The sequence below is a fragment of the Haliotis asinina genome, chromosome 4 (assembly GCF_037392515.1).
Source record: "Haliotis asinina isolate JCU_RB_2024 chromosome 4, JCU_Hal_asi_v2, whole genome shotgun sequence".
Taxonomy (NCBI): domain Eukaryota; kingdom Metazoa; phylum Mollusca; class Gastropoda; order Lepetellida; family Haliotidae; genus Haliotis; species Haliotis asinina.
The window spans coordinates 18,862,716-18,885,237 of record NC_090283.1 but is presented as its reverse complement, the minus strand read 5'-3'; the positions used below and the strand labels follow the sequence as shown (position 1 = coordinate 18,885,237).

Genomic DNA, 22,522 nt, shown 5'->3' with positions numbered 1-22,522 from the left:
AGGATTTATGTGAATCTGTAGATGTGCATGAAATTACCACGGGCGACGTGGGCGTCACACTACACGATGTAAACAGCACCATGAGTAAATCATTCTACAACTTTATGTGACGAAGGAAGTAGATGTTGGTACAGACAGTGCATACGATGCTATTTTGTTCTTAAGGTGTAGGCGGTGGTGTAGCCAAGTTGTTTAAGCGTTCGCTCGTCACGCCTAAGGCGTGCTCGATTCCCTTTATGGATATTATGTGTGAAACCCCTCTCTGGTGTTCTTCTGCGTTACATTACTGAAATATTGCTAAAGGCTGTGGACACAAAATTCACGCACACATAAAACCCCGGTCCATTGTTTAAAATGCATATTCAGAAGATGTGTGCATATTCACAACAGTACATTTTTCAAAATAAGGCATCGAAATAAGGGACAAAATCATCACTAATTTATCAATAAATCTCTAACAAAGGCTGAACATTTCCGACTATATCATTAGCATATATTTATGCATCATCCTCTAATATCAGTGAAACAGTTGGTGACGCGTCAAGATCCAGCCTAGAATGTAAATTCAGCATCCCATAACGACATCACGTCATCGTATGCCGATTGTGTAGATCGCTGCTCATGATGTTAATCACTAGGTGGTCCGGTCCAGACTTGATTGTATTTACAAGACAGGAAAGATACAAAAGCTGTTTCTATGATGTCATCACGAATCTGTCATCATGAATCTGTCATCATGAATCCAAGTCTCAAATACGATTTCTCTGAATAAGCTGCTTTTAAAATACATGTGTCAAGCCTGTTTCAGTAAATCCATCAGATGCTTGCGAGATGATTGTGTACTTAAATGATTTTTCCAGGGTGCTTTATGTGGGAAGTATATTGTTCAACCCCCCTTATTATGTCTGCATATGTGTAACGCCTTTTAGTTACAGTTAAATTGGCTTTCCTCTTTGTATCCTCTGGCAATTTTATTAGATTATATATTGTTGTCGTATCTGTCGTTAATAAAACACTACTTTGTTATAATTCTGGCTCCGAAACCATTTAATACATTTTTGTAAACTTTCGATAATGTTTTGCCGGTTGAACGTCTATGTGGCTTGCCTATTTTGAAATTATGCCTCTGGAACAATTGTACAATTTCCATGATTCTTTACCGTGTTTACAATACAGTATTTTATATTACTCTTCGAGGTGAAGCCGATGCGTGAGCTTTAACAAACCTTTAAAAAACAGACTACTTATGAACGCCCCACCATTTCTCTTTATCGTACCACTAAACAGTGGCCAGAAACACGTGCGCCGGATGTCAATCTTGAATTTGATTGTTTCAAGAAGGCTGATAAATCACTATAGGCCATTCATTTTGACGATCATTTTGCACCCCACAGTTTTTAAAATTTGATTCACGTTGCATTTTTTTTCTTTTTGGGTGGTTTGTTTGCTTCCAAATGAAAATCGTACACATGCAAATTATCTTTCAAGGTCATACAGCAATAATCTTTCAAGACCGATTACACTACAAACAACAATGGTCATAAGGAAGTGCAAATGGAGATGCACTAAAACATCCATTATTATAATTTCAACAGTGATCGACTCCGATATATCTCCCATATATTTCAAACCTAAATTAAAACTGAAGTTCCCCATACCTTTTGAAAGGTAGTTGTACTCAAAACATTACGGTTCTGAAATCCATGTTGATAACATGCCCCAGGAGATGTGTTCAAATATCGAATCATGTAACAACGCTCATATATATCTGGTAGAATTTAACTTTTTGTCCAACTAGGTGCTGTTGATATGTTAACGAAGATTCAGAAACGTATTACGAAGTTAAATAAATTGTTGTTGCCCATTGAACGATTCTGGAGAGCATGGACATATGTTTATGAATCACTATCAAATAAAACGTTTTTCGTTCAATGTCCTTCCAACTTACCACTACTCATCCGTGAAAATCCGAGTTAGAATTGATCTTCAGCAACCGATGTTTATAAGAGGCGACTAACGGTATTGGGAGCTCGCTGACTTGGTTGACACCGTGTCACAGTTAACGTACATTCTATGCCCATGCTGTTAATCACTGATCCAAACTCTATTACTTACAGACCGGAGGAAAAATGCTGGAGTTTTGATGAGTGCGGAGTTAGACAACCAACCAACTACTAGTCAAAGATAACATATCAGTTTCCACACCTGTGCCCTAAACTGTTCATTGTATGATTGACTATATAATAAGCATGTGCTTCTGAATCACTGTCAAATAATGATATCCTGATGATATCCTGATATCCTGATATCTTCGTGAGAAATACGCGTATCCAGCAACACCGCCAGGCTAGTGATCCAGCGAGGTTTCGGTTTCGGGATCGAGCCAATCTGTGGCCCGGTGTAAAAACCTTGGAGTCAACTTTGTGGGCAGACTCTTTCAGTGTTGTCACAACCCCTAGTGTACAGTACACAACCCTGTGCACTTAACAGAACCCACGAATCCGTTGGTATATGACCAGATGGTGGCTACATGAACACATGCATACACCTATTTGCGGGTACAGCAACGTGCAGTAAACTTGGACAAAGTGCTGTAACGATATGCAATTGGGTACCACGTTAGGATGAGAGAGCCACAATAAACTCGGTGCGCCTAGTGGCAGCAAAGGTTGTGTGCTCCCCAGGTAGATTGACATCCAGTGATCGAGGGAAAAATACCAGCGCCTTGAGCATGTACTAGTGCGTGGATATGTGCGCTATATAAATATCCTATATCTATATCATATTGCATAGATCGATGCTCATGCTGTTGATCATTATTTCTAGAACGAAGCCAAATAGCTAGAAAGCTCCTGAGTACCACATTAAACAGCAAATCAAGCAACCGACCTGCCATAACCATTGCAGAAGGTAGTCACATGTCCACCTGGAAAAAACGTGGAAATACAAAAGTTACATCGGCGAAATGTTCGCATTTTGATAATTGTCCACATATCACTATAGCGTATCGTGATTCATGCATTTCATCTTATCAGATGTCAACGATTATATATCCTGTAAAATATTTGTATTTTAACCACATAGTGTTCACAATGAAGCAATGATGGCGCAGTCCTGCAGGACGTAGCCGGCGCCATTGGAAGAAGGAGAGTTATCTCCCTTAGGAGTACCGGGATCCTGTCACAATCATTTCTAATCAAGATTCTGGTCGCTAAACGTTCATAGGCCAACCGGGCACTTAAATAGAAGAAATGCTAGTAGGAGTTCGCGAGTATGGTCTTACGCCGTATGGGCAATATCTCAGCAATATCATGGCGGGGAATCAGAAATAGGCTTTTCACATTGTGGGGAATCGAACGCCGACCTTTGGCAAGGTGATAGAACGCTTTAACCACCAGGCTACGCCATACCCCTAGAAGAAAGGAGTTTGACAATTCATCAGTCTTAAATTTCTTGGTTTCCTTGTCTTTTTGTGAAGTCGTCCGCTCGGGTTATGTTTCAAAGTAGAAACACAAATACAAAACACTACGTAAACACGTATTTGCATGTTAACTACCGTCCCAGCAGGCTGTCCTAGGCAGGTGAATAAACTCGGGTCAGCTCATCTGGGGGGATCATCAAACACTACCACTCTTTTAAGGGGGATGCATTCATTTATTCCCCTGCAAATTCCGAACTTCAAAAGTTGGCAGCGGCAGAATCTTAGCTTCCATAATATGTAGGAGGCGCTGTAGACAATTGAGAAGTTTAATCAATTCTATTTGACATGAAGTGACGAACCATAATGCCCTTATTAGAGACATTTTAACCTGTTGTTTTGTGGATAAAGGGATTTATATCAACCTGTGAATAAGTGTTGAGAAAACTTTCGATTAACGTGTTTCTAGAGGGTTCATGCTTATGTGTGAAATAGTGCAATACGTCACTTGGAAAACAAACAACTAGATCCATCACTAGTGGAGGGGATTAGGACATGTATTAGTACTAAGTCAGGTGTTGTATATGTGCTTGTCTGAAGTATGGCTCTTTTCTTTGCCACGCCTTCATATCAATGACGTTTTATCAACATTACCGGTTTATTTGATCTGTATAAACTGTCAGTGCGATGAATGCAATGGACACATGATCAAAGCCGGATCTAATACAGTCGATATAATCGACACACCTGGAGCCGTAAGTCGACTTCGCTTTTAACAAATCTTTCATTTTATATACATTCGTTCATTTGGATTTACTTTTAAACGGTATTTCATTTGCATTGGTAACGAGAATATGTCGGTATTAATGGTTCGTTCATTCATCTGTCCATTGATTCATTGAGAGAATGATTGACTGATTGGTTGATTGATTTATTCATTCATTTAATGGCTTTGTTTTTACCAGAGATCATAAATTCAGGAAACGGGATAGGTAACATTCATTCATTCAAACAAACAACAAAACATTACATATCTACTAATATGCTTGTGTCTAACTGAAAGGTTGTGTTTACGAAACATTATTAAACTTCAAGACATGGTGTGGTGAACGGCAAAATTTCATGTAAACGCTTTTCGAATGAAATCAAGTAAAATACACAATAAAAATTCGATTTTTACTAATTATGAAATGTATTTGTAATTTTACTTCCGTTTCCACTTGGGAACATGTGAGATATGAGATATACTCGATGTTACAACCTTAAACCTTTTGTCACTGGACTGATTTCCTCCAAACATTTTGATGCATTGGAATGGGTTTTTAAATAGCTTGCAAGCTAATTTCATCTTCATTGCAACATGTGGAGACTAATACCTTATTTCATTGCTAGCACACTGAAATATCCCGCCGCAGTCTGACATACCCCCTTTCACTCTGACGCTGTGTTTTATTCCGTTGAAGCCAAGTAGCAGGAACAGAAACAACAAGTACCATATATTAATGTTCTTGGATATGACGCGGCCGAGGATCGAACCACTGATGAGTTTCTGAAAACCGATATAGATACAGATATGTTTTTTGTTGTTCTTTCTTGTTTTATTTTTCTTTTTAATTTATTTATTTTCACGGAAACCATAGTCTCCTATAATGGCGGTCATTACAAAATGACATATCCAATAACATGAAATCAGAAATCGAGAAAGTGAAGGTTCGTTTATGATGATGATGATGATGATAACGAAATACATGATCGGCTACGAATTGCTAGAACAACGTTAATTTTGGCAAAAACTATCCGAAACAGCAGCCACATGTACCCATGTTAACATACTGTACAAAACAGAAAGCCATTAAGCGATACTGAAAAAAACTAGCTATAGAGTACCAAAAATTTCACTTGAACTTAATACGTTACATTGGAGTTCCCTGTCTGAGCATACTAAGGCTACCACTAAGAACGCATGCTTTGAAAGCATCCGTGTGTGGTGAAGCAGTGATTGAAGTATACGCTCGATGACGACCTTTAACTAGGTGCACAAATGTGTATATAGTCCTGTTTCATCGCTGGTGTACGTCTTTGTCGCACTCATTCCTCTTTTCGTGTAATTCATGGAAACTGGAACAGCAACAACGGATGACGTTAAGAGGACGTAACGTAACGACTGACTTCTCACTATGGCCGCCGTGACAATCTCGGCGTATCAGCGTTGTCAAAGAGATTTCCACCAAGGGTCTTCTAAAATCCCTCTCTAAACACTCAACAGCCTGCAACTGACACACCAAAGAGTGTGTTTTGCTGGAGTGCAGAAAAATATTGACAGAAATAAGCCCTTATCAAGCCCGCTGTTTGGAATGCAGGGACATCAACCCTCATTGAGACTGTCGAGGGATCGCCTAGTCCTTGTTACAATGATTGTTCCCCCACCTTTTCACGTATTTGCATTGGAATAAGGTTGAAACCACGCCATTGTGGTCGGGGAAAACTACGCTGACACCTCCGAGGTGTCCTTTATTTGAAGACATGTGAACTCTTTCGGTTTCGTCGTGTTGGTTGACACAAGAGATGTTGTGAGTGATGTTGACATCGCTAATTGATATTATTACACTACTTTTATAAAAGTAAAGGAATGTTGGGCACAAAAAGATGGTACGTTTTTGTCTTGTACTTGTGTGGGGTCTCACGAGGGATACCTTCAATGTTTGTCGTAAGTGGCTTGAAAATGGATCGCGTTCAATGCAATAAGGGCACGTGCGTGCTTGCGTGCGTTTGTGTTTTCGAGCGATTATGGCGTGATTTATATTTAAGATACGAATAATTCAACTTTTGCGGGGTTCCACGTATATTGTACTACTCTCTGACTTCGCCACAAAATGGGTCCTTTACCAATGCTAGAAATGCCAACTTGAGATTCGTTGTGTTTAAGATGAATGAACTATGAACTAAGAATTGAGTTGCATACAGCTGAGTTGAAAAGTGATTAATTTCGAACTCGGATGTGTTGACACCTTCCATTTCTTGTGTAGAACTCACATTCCGGTTCGGACTTACACCTCGAATTCAAAACAAGGTCTCGACACATGCGGGTTCGAGACATAAGAGGCGGGATATTCCAGCAATATATATTTCGGGATCGCTTTAATCACTAGGCTACCACACCTTCCTCGATTGCAAGTGACCTGCCGGACTGCGTGCATGACGTCAGTCACTTGATAGTCTCGTCCATACAGGACTATTTACTGGTATACATCTGGACAAAATCTCAGCAGGAGGCGGCTCACGTGATCGGATGGTCAGGCCCAGTGGTTGGTGTCACTGTGTCCGATCAGCTCAGATCGATGTTCATGGCATCAATCACTGGATCTTCGAGCTCGTCGTAAGATCTCCGTCAAATACGGCATCGAATAAATAAAAAAAATTACAAAGTGGTTGTTGTTTTCCTTTCGCGACGAACTACCAGTTCAACGGCAACATGGAGCCAGAATCATTCTGAGCAAATGTCTTCATGTTCGATATACAACACAGACTTTTTATGACACGTTGTCAAGGCAGAATAGGAATTTAGGCCCTGTAGCATTCACTTGGCGTATCTGAGGGAACAAAGGTCCTCCAAGGGTCTTAGTTCAAGTGTCTGTTAAGGCTAATTTCATCCCCGCATTTTCGGAGCATTTTTGGCATGAACTAAAAACAAAGGGATCACCAGCCCTATCAATCGTGCGTGGCACTGACATTGTCAGCTTTATCGTGCTAATCACGCCCTCTGGTGGCGAGAGTTTAGCGGGACGATAACTTGACGTAATTGGTTTAACATCAATAGCTTGTCCAAATTTCCATCACTATAACTCTTTGCCAGCGTTCGTGTGTGGTGTAGTGGCATGTATAGTGTATATTGACTATAAGCGTGTCTTAGTGCGTATAAAAACATTTCTTTGATAGTATTGGCTGCTTGATAGGCATTTGATGGATATCACTTTGTCTGTACTATTGCATAAGGATCACCTCGAGCCTCATCATCGTTGTCTTGTGCCTCTATGTACCTGTGTTTTTTTCATTAATACTTTGTGCCTCTTCATCATTATCTTGTGCCTCTTCATCATTGTCTTGTGCCTCTTCATTATTGTCATGTGACTGTTCATATTTACGTGTGCCCTCTTCATCATTGCCAGTGCCGTTTCATTATTATCATGTGTCACGTTACTTGGTGTGCCAATTCATCTTTCCTGGTGCCTCTTCGTTATAACGTGTGCCCTTTCATCGTTACCTGTACCTCTAAATCGTCACTTGTATCTCTTCATTATTATCGTGTGCCTCTAGACAATTACTAATTGAAGCATATAGACTTATAGACTTAATGTATGGATATTATAACGCGAGTGTGCCTTTAAATATTACGTGTGTGTGTGTGTGCGTGTGTGTGTGTGTGTATGTGTGTGTGTTAAAAGGGATAAACAGTATATTCAGTACTGGACATACAGACTTCCCCTGATGCAGAATATACCAACATAATCCCGATATCTCCTTAATCATGTGATCTTATTCTTAAATTTTATCGGCGAAAGTTATATCATGCCTGCAAACATTACCTAAATTTACAAAGAAAACGTGTGCATCTAACTAATATAATTGTTCTTTGTTTACGGTTTCATGCTGCATGTATAGCTAACACGGGGCCCAGTTGAGTTCGTTATAACCGTGACATAGAGTACATAACAATGCATATTACAAAGGGTCGGACGAACAGTGCCAGCAGTCCAGATATAGAATATAAACTGAGGGGAAAAGTAAGTGATCACATACAAGTAAAAGTGTTCCCTTATTTTTCCATTTATTTTCACAAGATATATGATACAGAGCTCGTAAAGAAACCTTGGAAAAAAGTAAAGGAACACCTGTCTTTCATGTGATTCCTTATTGTTTTCACTCAGCATGTTTTCACCTGAGGCTTAGGCAGTGACGTAAATTACAGGTAGGTAAAAAGAGAATTGTTTCTTTCCACCAGTCGTTTGTCGCAGTCATCGGTCTTCCCGGTCTTGTCCTTTACCTAAAGGGAAACTACTCTTAACCTACTATATGAGACGTTAGGGTAGTTCGAGTCCTATCATAAGACCACGAATAGTCAGGTGGAAACACACTTGATAAGGTTACTTCAAATAGTTATGTTCAGTCTGGCAGATAAAATAACTAAATAATTTAATGTAAATTAATGTCCGGTATAATGACAAAAAAGTTTGTTAAAAAGCCGCCACATGCTACCCCGATATAAAAACAAGAAAATAAACCGTTACGGTAATCTCCCCTTACGTACATACATAAGGACTCATATAGAACATTCTTGTTTTTCATCACTTTATCAAAACAAAATGGATGCGGATGGTTTTTTCAAGAACATTTTGTGTCCAAAACCCCATGATTTCCGTGGAAATTTACACCTTTACTCCGATAGAAAGCATAAACTTACAAGTGAGGGTCAAAGTTGCATTGTACTCAAACGAAAGAATACAAAAAATGCCGGGTTGAATTTTGGGGTCGGGAAAATGTTTATACATGACAGAAGATGAAAAAAAGACCACAACTACTAAACTGCTGGTCGCGATATTGCTGGAATATCGTTAAAAAAGCATAATTTAAAACCTATAGACTTTCATGACATTATTCTATAAATACAATTATCCTATGTGTTTTCCTTTTAATGTCATAGACAGCGAGGCAGCCAATCTTCACGTTTCTTCTGTTCATGATCTTTTTCTCCCTCTCTCATTTTTCTTTCTTTCTTTCTCTCTCTCTCTTCCTTCTCTCTCTCCTTTGAACACGGACATCTCGACATGGTAATGCCCGACTCCTGTTAGCTTCGAGTGAAGCAATTCGCAATAAACCATCACATGAGCTCTGTTTACATCAGAGGATGCTGAGTACATAAAGCGAACCAAAAACCTACCCATAATAATCAACAAACATTTCCACCGCATCTTCCAACCACAAGACCCTCTCGCATCTTATCACAATAGTCTCGCGATATCTGCTCTCGGAATATCACGTGCGTGCAGTGTGAAGTCGCAGGTCACCATTCCGACGGCAGGCATATTAGCCAATTACTTTGTGGATGTAATGCAGCATAATCGTCTGTTTAAATGTTTACATTTCAACAGACAAGATTATTTGGCCATTGAATAATCATTAGCCTCTCCGTCTGTTAAATTGTTTAATGTTCTGTCGTCTCTGCTTGCTAGTCACGTGATGCGGCGTCACTACCGACCCAAGTAAAGATACTGTGTTTAAGGTGGTCTTTCTCTGCCTGTACGACCTTTCTCATCAACCGTGCACGTCATTGAGTGTCATAAAACATTTTCTCATTCCTCGCATTACGAAAAACTAAATAAGTCCTGACGTGATAGTGTTTTATGAAAACACGTTAATATTTTACCACATATCTCTGTGGCCAAACATGATTTTTTTCCTTTAATTTTAACCTGTTTATTCATATATTTGTTTTCACAACAGAGAAAGATAACACAGTTTTGAGATAGTTCTTGCTCTCTCATAGGCAGAATTCCATTGCAATTAAGGTGTCATTCTGGTGTGGAGTGTCTTAATGTCGACGGTACGACATTTATCAAAGGGATCATGGGATATGTGCACAAATCACCCGTTATCGAGGACTGGCTGCCATGTTATCGTGCAACACTTACACGACTGAAAGACAAGGAAAAGGAAGCATTCCTTCTTATGTCGGGTCTGTGTGTCCTCTGCACGATCCCACTCAACCGTTTGGTATAGGTGGGCAATAAAAGTCGTTATCTCCGTGACTGAAGAACTCTGTCTAGGTTGGAACCAGCGCTGCCATGGGAACAGTTCATTGAAGTTTTGGGTGAAAAAAAGAAACGTATTACTTTCTTAAGACGGTTGTTAGAGAAGTGTCTGTAACTGGGGGAATCTAGGTACGTGTTGTTAAGTTGTGTTTGTATGGCTGGTGTGGAGAGTGAATGATTGAATTTGTGAATACTAGTAGCTGAGTTGACTGTCTGGATGAGAAAGGTTGTTTCGAGTCGTTGGGTGGATGAGTGAATATTGATGAGTGAACCGCAAGAGTAAGAGAGTGAATATGGTGAATGGGTGAGTGAGATGGTAAATATACCAGGTCCATTTTGTTCTCTTGTGGTTTGGTGATTGAGTTTGAGAGGGAATGGTTGTGTTGATTAGGATGACTGGCGCTTGAGTTGAGTAATTGGTACAGTTAGTTGTCAGCATTGAAGAAATGTTGGTGTTTTTTTTTGAGTAGGCGGAATAATTGACTGTCGGTGAGTGGGTTGGTGAGTGGGTTGGTGGTATCTGGTAAGTGAATAGTCGGATGTGTGAGTTGGGTAACTCCGAATGAGTTAGTGATTGGGTGAGTGAGTCGCACGAGGTGGGTAATGAGTAATTGGTTGAAAAAGTGGATGGGCGATTGAGTTGATTACGAGAAACTGGGTGAGTGACATTAGGGTATTTGCATTGTTGGGTTAGTGAGTTGCTGATTTATTATTTGGGTTGTTGCGAGATTATCTTTTAAGGTGATTGATAAATAGGGTTGGAAGGTTGATGAGTGGTTGAAAAAGTTGAATAGGTGGGATAGCTTAGTGAGTAATTAGGTGACAGGTAGGTGGTATAAGTGGTATATATACGACACAGTGTATATTAATTCGTTCGTTCCATTCACCCTTCCTCTCTTTCTTCATTCAATACTCCCTTCCTCCATTCATTTCTTCATTCTTTCCTTCCTTCGCTGGTTCTTTCGTCCCTTCCTTTGTTGGTTCATAAGCGCCTTCATTCATGCGTTCCATCCATCCTTCCCCCTTTCTTCGTTAGCTCCTTCCTTCGTTGGTTCGTCCGTCCTTCCTTCCTTTCCTCAATAATTTATTCGACACGCTCAAGGGTTTATGATACCGACTTATTTAAATTTAGGCTTGGTAGTTATGATTGGTTTTCATAGAAACATGGAAGATTACATCCAGTGACACAAACAACTGTTCACATTAGGACAGTCATTATAATCCCGAGCTCTTATAACGTCATACACTAATGTATGGCAGCTAGTCTGTGTTCGAGCCTCAGGGTATATTCTGACGTGTAAACACTCAAAAAATGGCGTTAACTCTATATGACACTCTTCTCCTATCATCGCCTTCAATCACATCCTCTGCTTCCGCCATTTTACATCTGATGGCGACCCCTGGTGACTGACACAAGCATTTCCTTGGGGACATAAATGGGGGAGCGAGTGTTCCGATCGTGAATGGTACGCGGTATCACCAAGCTGTCAACACATCGTCTTCATGAAATAACGTTGTCTCGAAAATCAAACTAGTTCCTCTGGTGAGGAAAAATAAGAAAATAATGTGCCGCGAGGTTGGACCTCTGTGTAAGTAATAAACGCCGAAAGGACATTGTTTTATCCCAATCATGAAAGTGTTGTCTGTAACGTTGACGGGAGTCGTGGAAATAAACGTTCATTTTAGAACGTTTCAGAATGAATCAATCCAATTGATCGCGTCCTAAGCCATAAACTTGTCCGTATTTAACACCAGAATTCATCACAAAGATCATAACATGTCGTAGTGTTGAAGTCGCAGAGTATTATCGACGTTATGAGCGGCGGTATGGTCAATAAGGACGTAAGTATTTATTGACTTTCTGAAGATGTTATCGGTTTAAGGGAAATAATATCACGTTTCTCTTTTTGATTACCAAACATATCTTATCACCCAGCGTGAAAATCGAGCTTCCGTAAGTACCAGCAAAAAAGTTACATTGTTACGTTTTTAAAACGGAATGGGGTACTGCAGCAGTTTGAAAAAAAGAAACTTAAACCCTGAAGCTGTTGTACACTAGAAGCATATAACTAACGTGCCGCAGGTGTAAAATGTAGTTGTAATTGAAAGTTGCGTAGCTGTAGTGAAGCTACGATCAGATGTAGCTGCTGTAATTTTAGATCTAGTAATCACACTCTTAGACATAGGTCTGCTGCTGTTGTCACCTTTGATTAGTTGTGTGTAAGACATGAAGATGTATCACTAGTTATAGCCCCAGTCGTAGCTATGGTTGTAGCCTTAGTTGTAGCTCTGCTGTGTGTCAGTGTAGTTGTCAGGTTATTTGCAGCTGTTGTGTTGTTATAGCTTTTTAACATTAACATTGTTATTTGGGTTTAGTGAGTGAGCGAGTCTAGTTTTACGCCGCACTCAGCAATATTCCATATATATGGCGGCAGTCAGTAAATAATCGAGGCTGGACCAGATAATCCAGTGATCAACAGCAGATCTGAGCAATTGGGAACCGATGACATACGTCAACCAAGTCAGTGAGCCTGACCACCCGATCCCGTTAGTCGTCTCTTACAACAGGCATAGTCGCCTTTCATGGCAGGCATTGGTTGCTGAAGGCCTATTCTACCCCGGGACCTTCACGGTTTTAGCTCTGGTGCGTCTGTATGGTGTAGTCGTAAGTGTAGCTGTAGCTGTTGTGTAGTTGCTGTTGCGTTGCTGTTCCAGAAGCAGTTCTTACGTGTACCGTGTATACGTGCACCGTGTATACGTGTACCTCTACTGTATGTTGTGATCTGGTGTACCCCCTTAGAGTTATTGTGTCGTGGAGCCATGGCTTTGTAGCTCTATTGTGTTTTTGCAGCTCTTTATTACTTCGCCTTCTGGTTTTGAAGTAGCTCCTGTGTATGTAAGGTTCCTGTAGCAGTTCTTGTGAATACCAACCCGTGAAGGTCCGGCTTAGAATATGCCTTCATCAACCCATGCTTGTGCCATAAAAGGCGACTATGCTTGTTGGAAGAGGCTACTGACAGAATCGGTTGGTCAGGCTCGCTGACTTGGTTGACACGTCATCGGTTCCCAATTGCGCCGATCGGTTCTCGTGTTGTTGATCACTGGATTGTCTGGTCCAGACTCGATTATTTGCAGACCGCCGCCATACAGCTGGAATATTGCTCAGCGCAACTCAGCACACTCACTGACTCTTGTGAATACCTGTACCACAAGTGTATGTTTATGTCTAGCGTCTACCCTTGGAGGTATTGTGTTGTGTAGCGACGGATTTGTATCTCTGCTGGCAGCTCTTGGGCTCATAAGTTCAGCTTTCGTTATGCCTTTCATGTTTGCATTCGGTAGAAACCAGTACACATTCGCAGTTACCCCTATAACGAACCGGCAATTATCATAAACCAGACCCATCTACTAATATTGAGGAGCAACGGAGTAGGCTAGCGCGTCTCCCTGAAGATCCTGGTTCGATTCTCACATGATACAGTATGTGAAGCAGACTTCTGGTGTCCCATCGTGATGTTGCTGGCATAGTGCTAAAAGGGGCGTAAAACCATACTCAGAGAGCTGTATGTTGTCATATCTATATTCAGCAAAATAACCATTTAAGGCATTAGCGTCAACTTAATACCTAGCATAATACTTAATATGCCCAGCAAGATTAAGAGCACACGTCGTTGGAACATGATAATAGCATTGCAGATAAAAGATATCACTCGTCTATCAAAGAGATAGAAAACATGCTTCTAGTTTAGATGAAGAATGAGTAGGATTATATGCGGTACAATTCAACTGATGCTTTAAGCCCCGTTGAGCTCACGTTTGCACCAAGAGATTTACGCTAATAACAGTTACATATTTCGTCCCGGCGTACACTGTCCGAGGCGATATTTCATTCGGACACTGAACGATGGCCTATGACCTGTACGGTCCGCTTGAATGTACGATATATACGACCGAAAACTAGAAACATATTTTTCCGGCATTCTGCCTTTAAGTACAGGTGAACGGCGTGCGTGTAATTGCTTGTGGGGTCAGGGTTTGGAATCTCGTAGGTGGAGATTGCTGACGAGAGTATGAACGGGGCAGGTCTTGCGAGAACAATGGGGGAAGGGTCACGTGATGTTGATATTGTCTCCCACGGACTTTGCATACTTTGTAGTTTCATTGTTATTTCTTTGATTTCATAATCGAGTATGGAATACTTTAGGTTGAGTATGGTTTTGCGCTGAACCGACTTCAGCAATAGCAGAACAATATTACCATGGACAACTGAAACGTGAAACTTGGCTACCTCTCTGTTACTGGCTCTACAAAGAAAACATACTGGATGATTATATTAATAGAATAATGTCATGACAGTCTCTGGGTGTTAGGGGCAGCCATCAATTGGTGATGAAATTAAATGACAGTAAGTGTTCGAAGATGATGTGAAGATATTATTGGTGTTATCACAAAAAGAGAGAGAGATAGAGAGAGAGGGAGAGGAAGAGAGAAGGGGAGAGAGAGGAAGAGAGGGAGAGACAGAGAAGGTGGGGGGACGGATATTACTTTACATTATAGTTTTATCAGCCAGACTGAATATAACCATAAGAAGTAACTGTAGCAAGTTTTAGAGTTTTCTTCTTATGTTATGTACTAAGTATTGTCTTGTTCTCATTACTGCCCGACCCAAACATTCAACTCGGCATTTTTTTAATTCTTTCGTTCGCGTAACTTTGACTCCCAATTTTTTTGTCACACTCCCAAGTTAATAAATTTGTAAATTTTCACAAAAATCTTCGGGTTTGGGACATAAAATGTACATGTGGAAATAACACCCGCATCCATATTATTTCGGCAAAATGATGAGAAACAATTTTATTTTACATGAGGCCTTTTGTATGACGGTAACATGCTGTTTTGAGCCTCTTTGGCCCCTATACACTTTCTTAAGCGCTTACCCAAGTTCTATTTTCCGAAAACTGCAAGATTATTTCTTTTAGTCATATCAAATGGTCTATTAAGCAAACAAGGACAATCCACATTCTGTAATCACGACAGCTGCCACTGGTAAACGGCTGTGGAGTATTTTGAAATCTCAGCACACCAAACCGTCCCCCTATCTAAGTGTTGTTAAATGTCTATACTTCAAGCACCCACTAGTACCGGGGGCAAGTCGGGGACAAACATGTGACAAAGGTGAGGAAATTAGCTGTACTAAAATTGAATAAGGACAGCCTGTTTATCAAAGGAAGTGCATGTACATAGACCAATCTGTCAACAGCGGGCGATACAATAGGATGTTAGGGCGACACATCCACGAACAGCTGTGATTTAGTATTTCTTCTCAACAACTCGACTATTATTACCCAAGATTTGATGGATGCATATTAAAGACATGGTTTATAATTCATTATGTGAACATTTGAATTCATTTTTCTTTTGCTACTATTCCGACATAAAAAGAGGTGCAGTAGACTGGTTTGGCAAAAACGGATAACGCTTTCAGCAATAAAATATTCCTCTCGCCCCTTTCTGATTTAGCATTTCGCCCTAACTAGGAGACTGTTATTGCTCAATATTTGATGAATGTATACGATATCTCCGTTATCATGTTTAGTACGAATATGTGAATTAATTTTCTCTCCGATCTGGTCCTTATTCAGACAGAAAAAAGATGGGAATACATAGACTGGTCTGACAAAAACTGCAAACCCATTCAGCAATAAATTGTGCTCACGATCGCGACTACATGTGATTTAGCATTTCGTCTAACAGAGAGACTGTTAGTGCCGAATATATGGCGGATGGGTATTAAGTTTACTAAGGTATTAATTATTAGTTTTTTGGCGTGAGTCAGATAATGCATTGTTATTACATGTTATTTGCATCGTCTTGTTGACATGCAGTTGTTCCAACTGTGAAAGCGATGGCAATGTATTAGTTAAGTACGACGACAAATCTGCATATGTATTCAGTGATAAATTAATGTGACTAGTTAAAAGGATTCTAAATCTCAGCTGATTTTATCGTAAGTTTGAGTTTCAACTCTAATTATGTTAGTTTAGGAGAGGGGAAATGAGGTTTAGCCTCACATGATGACGTACACGCATGTGTATGACTGGCTGCTTGTACTAGTCCAGACTTAAGCTGGTTTTATATGCTAGTTCACTGAGAAAGCATGCCGTAGTTAAGCATGAATACCCCCTCAGACACACTATACTGACCCCGCGCCGACAAGTCCTTGTTGTACCCATTGATGCCGAGCTCACTGGTATGACGAGGCCAGGAGTCGACCCCGCCATCTCCGGGCGAACGCTACACTGCTATACAAATAATGTACTGTACTGGCGTTTTGTCATACCTCAAAGAACACTTCAACATCGATCGTTTTAGTTTATAAAATGTAATTTAATGTCATAGATTTAATGAAATGTTCGCATAATACACAGGTAGTATTGGGGAATGTTGTGTGAAAATATGTAGGTTCGGTGAAGCCAAAGGTTAGAAATGAATTCGAATTCAAAATGGCACTACCTTATTTGAAGTGTTTTAAATTTATGTCCAGAGAAGCAATATCGTTGATTTTTCATGAAAAGATGAGTGGTTAACCTCTAAGACCTTCATAACTTCGGGTTTTCTTCCCACAATAAGCAGACACATCGTGATATAACTGAAATGTTGATCACTGCTATGTTACGTCCAACTCACTCTTCTTGTCTTAATGTCACACTCAGCAACATGTAGTAAACGGAGGTAAAGAAAATTTGTGCGTCTAGACCAGATAATCCAGTGACTGCCAATGGCTGTCGAATGTTCGTTTCGCACAGAAAATGGCAATGTTACACACTGACTACCATATGGGAAGCTCGTTTAATGGAAAGGGTGGGAGGATAAAGGTGTTGGGAATGACGTCTTTGAACGCATTCTATCTCATCCCATGGGATGTGCTCACAATATCGATCACGTTTAGAACTTAGGCCTCCGTTGTCTATCTGAAATATTACTACACAGACAGAGACACGTATGCACACACACACACACTCACTCTTTCTCTCTCCCTCTCTCTCTTTCTCAGACCGTTTGTCAGATCGCTTCATTTCATTACGATTGTGGGGTAGCCCAGTGGTTAACGCGTTCACTCGTTACGCCAAAGGCCAGGGTTTGATTTCCTACATGGGTACTTTGCGTGAAGCCCAAGCAAGTCAACATTAACTCGCTGTCCTGTTCTTTTTTAAAACATTTCTGTTCTTTTTGCAACCATTTCTGTTCTTTTGCCCCCACTTAACAAACTCATGGCTTCACGCGGAATCGAAATAAAATTAGATTACTTAATCAGAATCCAGGAAAAGAGCACTTGTGTTTAAGCTAATTGAAAGTGATGACAATATTCCACTTGCACTTTGGCATATTGCGCTGTTGATGGACAAAATGGCGAGTAATAGAAATTGTTGTGAAGAGTTATCAACGGGTGAAACAGTACATCTGAGACTTGATGGATCTCGTAAAAAAATCGCATGTTTATTTTGAATCCGTCCTTGTTTTTAAGTAAATTAACTTTGACATGTACCAGAATAAACAAGGCTCTTGAAAGATTGCTTTCGGGTGACTTTGGTGCATACTTTCTCCATGTCCCACTTTGAATGTTCTGCATGCGAGAGAAAACAGCCTGGTCGAAATTACTGAATTCTCGAAAGAACCTGGAATACATGAAGGACATTCGTGTCCGAAATGGTATATCTACAACTTATCTCTGTTCATGATTGTGTTCCAGTTGTTTGATGTGAAAACACGTTAGCGAGTGTGTTTTGTTTAAGGCCAGTTTATATTAGGTGTGTGGTGCAAGCCTGAAGGGATGCTCATCTCAGACATGTGCCACTTTAGAGTGTGTGAGTGACTGAGTGAGTGTGGTTTTATATTCCAGGGATATTACTGGAACCCAGAAATGGGCTTCACACTTTATACCTATCTGGGGAATCGAACTCGGGTATCCATCATGACGAGCAAACGCTCTAATCGTTAGGTTACCTCCCCCCACCACCACCACACACCCCCCCCACCCCCACCCCCACACCCCCACCCCCACACCCCCAATCCCGCCCCACCTCTTGTGAAACTACCCGTGAAGGTCCGGGTTAGAATACTGGTCTTTATAAACCCATGTCGTAAGAGGCAACTAACGGGATCGGGTGGTCAGGCTCGCTGACTTCGTTGAGACATGTCATTGGTTCGCAATTGCGCAGATCGATGCTCCTGCTGCCCACCGACTCTCATTTAGCCTGGTATGGGAGGAAAACTGAATGGAATGCGGACTTCAAATCGCGTTTACTTCAAATCGCGTTTACTTTAAACCTAGAAACATCATCGTCGATCCTTGTGTATCCAAGGGACGCAACTCTGTATGGCGAGCTGCAATTGAAACCCCTCCGTATTAAGTTGACGTGATATTACTGAAGTGATGGCAAAGTGGCTCTATACAAGTATACTCAAGTCATTATGTCTCTCGTAAATGTTAAACCACTGACAATATTTCATTTCCCAATGCTCAGCTGTTTTGAAACGCATCAGAGAAATAAACAACGCGTATTTCAAATGAAGAGACGAGTTAAATTACATCGTGCAACTATTAATCCCTTCGTGTTCTTCCTAATTGGTCTCAATGGGGAGATAACTCAGGCATTATTTGCTTACGCCACCTGTTGGCAAAATTAAGACCAGAGTCTCATTCGGCATGGTTTAAAACCGATGGTTTTATAGTCCAAGATTACAAGTAAGCCTCTCAAATTAGCTCGGTTTATTGTCAAACGCTTGTCGAGAATCCAAAAATGTTTTGAGCGATTTGTGATTCACAAAATTCCCCTTGAAACTTAATTACCAGATGATCTCATCTGTTGGGAGAACTGAAGCAAAGACGTTCTTACTCATCTACCCTCATTTCCTTTAAGATTCGTCAAGAATAATTACCAACATCCAACCCTGTTTATCACACTGCATTAAAATACCTCACATTTCTGGACAAGAATCTCGTTCCATCAAAGGAAACGGGGTATAGTTGCTTGAAGTTGTAGCTGATCTTATATGTCAGTCTGTTCGTGTTATAACAGAATGACAAGAATAAGATGCTCGCACTAAGAACATAATTTAGACATGTTTCATAACGTCAATTTACCATCTGCCAAATCTAAGAGGTTATTTCAAGTTGAACTCTCTAGGTTCTCCTTTCGGTTCCACGGGAAGTGAGTGAATATAGTTTTGCGCCGTTGAATGGCGTAACATGACGGTGAACACGAGAAATTGACTTCTCGCGTTTTGCCGAACCAGGACCGGGTGACGAGCGAACGCTTCAACTTCCCAACTAGCCGTTTTATGAGTGTTAGTGGTTGTGCAAGTAGCCACGATTGCTTCCCTTAGTCGGGGCAGGAATCTACGATCATGGATTCTTGTTTGGGCCTTAGAGTTTGTGCAAGTAGCCTTGGAGTTGCTTCTCTTTGTCATCCAGCATCTGATAATATATATTTACCCATAATATATTTATTAGTACCATGAAGACTGTTTAATGGCCACTACATTCAATTAATGTTAATATTTATGTTTAGATCTTATTGTGATTTTGAAAATCTTATTCGAGCTGATTATGATTCTAAGTTTGTTTACACACCACAATGGTAAATGTGACTGATGATAGTTTTTAGTCAATCCAGTGGTTGACATCAGCAGCATCACACACGCAACTGGGTCATGATAACATGCGCCAGCCGATGAAGCCGATCCCTGAATTCGGTTCCAAGAACGGGTTGCTGCCCAAGAACAGAACAGACCGTGAATTAAACAGACTAAATCGAAATATCTTCCTGCATTTGTAAATTTTGATATAATGAATGGAAATATAACAAAGATGATGATGATGATGATGATGATGATGATGATGATGATGATGATGATGGTGATGATGATGACAGCCAAACGCTGTTGTAAGATCAAAAATACAAATTTTGGAAAAAAAGTATTTTTTCACGTACTTTGTTCTCCTAAAGAGAACACGTCGATAACAACACACTAAACCCGACACTATAGCAATTCCAGGAGTAGATTAAGCTAATATTTTAAAACGTAATCTCCCCAATTGGTCTCCTGCAATTCGCGCTGTATGTAACTTCGTGAAACGTGTCGCAGATTTATTGCTTTCTTTACTGACGATTATGTAGAAATCCACCTCGAAGTATCTCCTTCCGAACATCCTTCAACCAGCTTCACAGGTCTTCAATCGAAGCGGTGTGGGTGCGTTATGGGTCGCCTTTAATAAGGGTCGGACTGTAGGCAGGCCTGTTCGTCGCCGCTGAGTTTTGACTAGTGAAGCGTTTATGTGTTAAACACCCAGAGCGCTCCCTGCCCGGCCGAGTCCCGTCTCAATGAAATCGTCGGGCAGGCAAGGCGAAAAGGCCATCTGCATTGGTTTATAGTTTTATTCAAGACAGCGCGTAAATAACACTTAGTTATAGCAACATTCAGCGGACCGGACAGGGTGACATAACATCTGAATGGCGCGAGTTAAGATTCTTCACCTGTATGTATATCAGTTACAATGGCTGTTTTTCAATGAAACTACTAAATAATTTTTCTTAGCTGAATGTTCATGACGGGTTCATCTTGCATGGCAGTACGAAATCTGAAATTCATACCTAGCCGTTCCTGTCTGGTCAGTTGTCTGTGTTATCTGCGGCTTAGACAAACTTCCAAGACGTATACCCTGGTTCGCAGCGCGTGCACTGTGACGTAGCTGTCAGGTGACCTGCGAGCAGACGATACTTTTAAGCGCACGCTTTCAAGCAGGGGTAACCGGCGAGCCAAATAGGTTTAAACGGTAAAGGGGTCGAGGTCTGTGTGAATGATCCCAGCTTTGCGGGTTCTCTCGAACAATTTCTTCATAAATTATGGCAGTGGGATATTTCTTGACGGGGAATCAGCTACAGATTGCTTTGTGTTCTCAAGTGCTGGGTTCTGAGGATGAAATCTCGTCTTTCTGTTTTCCAGTGACATGGTGTGTAGATGACAACGCCTTACCCCTAATCGCATCATTGTGAAACTGCGGAGGGTACAGCAACCAAAGAAAAAGAGAATCCAAATCGGCAAAAGCGTTACCACAATGGATTGCTAACGCTACAGAGCAAGGGATTACGACACAGTGTATTGTGCAAGGATGAGAAAACGTGTCGTGTTACCCTCGAGTTTCAACACTTGCAAGTTTTTTTTATTGGGAAAAGTAACACAAGAATAACGAGTGGATCTTTGGGACCTATCTGCTTGTTCAGTTCCCGGGGCACAGGAATTGTACCATTTTGGTGTGGAATTCTAGCCGAAGCTATTGTACGGATTATTCACAACAATGTTGATACCGAACGCTCATCTGAGTATAAGGCTTCTGCTCATATCTCTTCTCTGTTTTGACCCTTCAATCGCTGTCAAATGGCTGTAAGTACTCTTTTTCCTTTTATACTACATCATTTCAAAAAAGAAGATCTTCAAAGACGTTCATTTTATGATTCATAAACACATATTATCTTATGTAAATCGTTTCCTTTGAATTTCATTGTTCTCTTAATGGGCACGTATCTGTGTTCGTCCATTGAAGCATTCCTTTGATTTTATATTTTGCCTCATTTTCTGTTATAAAGCTTGTGCATAATGACACTATCAAGAAACATTCTAGCCCTGTGTCGTCCAAATTTGATGCATATAGGTTATCACATACATAAATGTTCATCTGCTTTCGATATTTATTGTTCAGGCTGAATGCAAACTCTCTCTTATTTATAAAAATGTCCCTCTCGGTTTAACGCCAGACAAAGGGCGTTTTTAATCAAACATGGCAACGTTATTTAAACACACGTTCTACAAATAAATATCCAGAAAATTGTCTGATGCAGGTGTTAGCGAGCACAAGGCATCAATCTAAACTATCCTTTTCCCGAGTTATCAGTCAGGCCCGAATCTTGAATTTCTCTAAACTAACTTAAGATATCTGCCAGTCACCTTGCAAGCAACAACCGCCCTCGTAAAGATGAATCTTTTTTCGGGTAAGTGGAGTATGAAAACAGCGCATCTGTATATACCGTGAAAATAATGCTTGTTTAATATGCAATGTTTCTACCAGAGGAATATGACAGTCAGGCCTTCCGAGTTATAAACACAACTACATAATTCATGACTTATAAATATGTTTATTTATGTCCTCTACGAAGGGATCATGTGCATTTTGTATGTATAAGGAGGCATAGTGATAAATAAACAATTCGGCTTTTCTAAGTCATCCCCAGCGGAGATG

General features: G+C 40.5%; 1 protein-coding gene across 2 annotated transcripts in view; it reads left to right on the top strand.

Moving 5' to 3' along the window:
• The window catches only part of LOC137281348 (protein Wnt-11b-2-like), a 138,053-nt gene that overhangs the window by 20,502 nt on the left and 95,029 nt on the right, over window positions 1-22,522 (top strand). The window contains exon 2 of one of the 2 annotated variants that reach the window (XM_067812523.1): window positions 21,232-21,669. In XM_067812523.1, the coding sequence (XP_067668624.1) occupies window positions 21,584-21,669 (86 nt within the window). In that variant the 5' untranslated portion in view covers window positions 21,232-21,583. Of the gene's footprint in view, window positions 1-20,997; window positions 21,670-22,522 lie in introns of those variants that run through there. The other variant, XM_067812524.1, reaches the window with a different exon arrangement.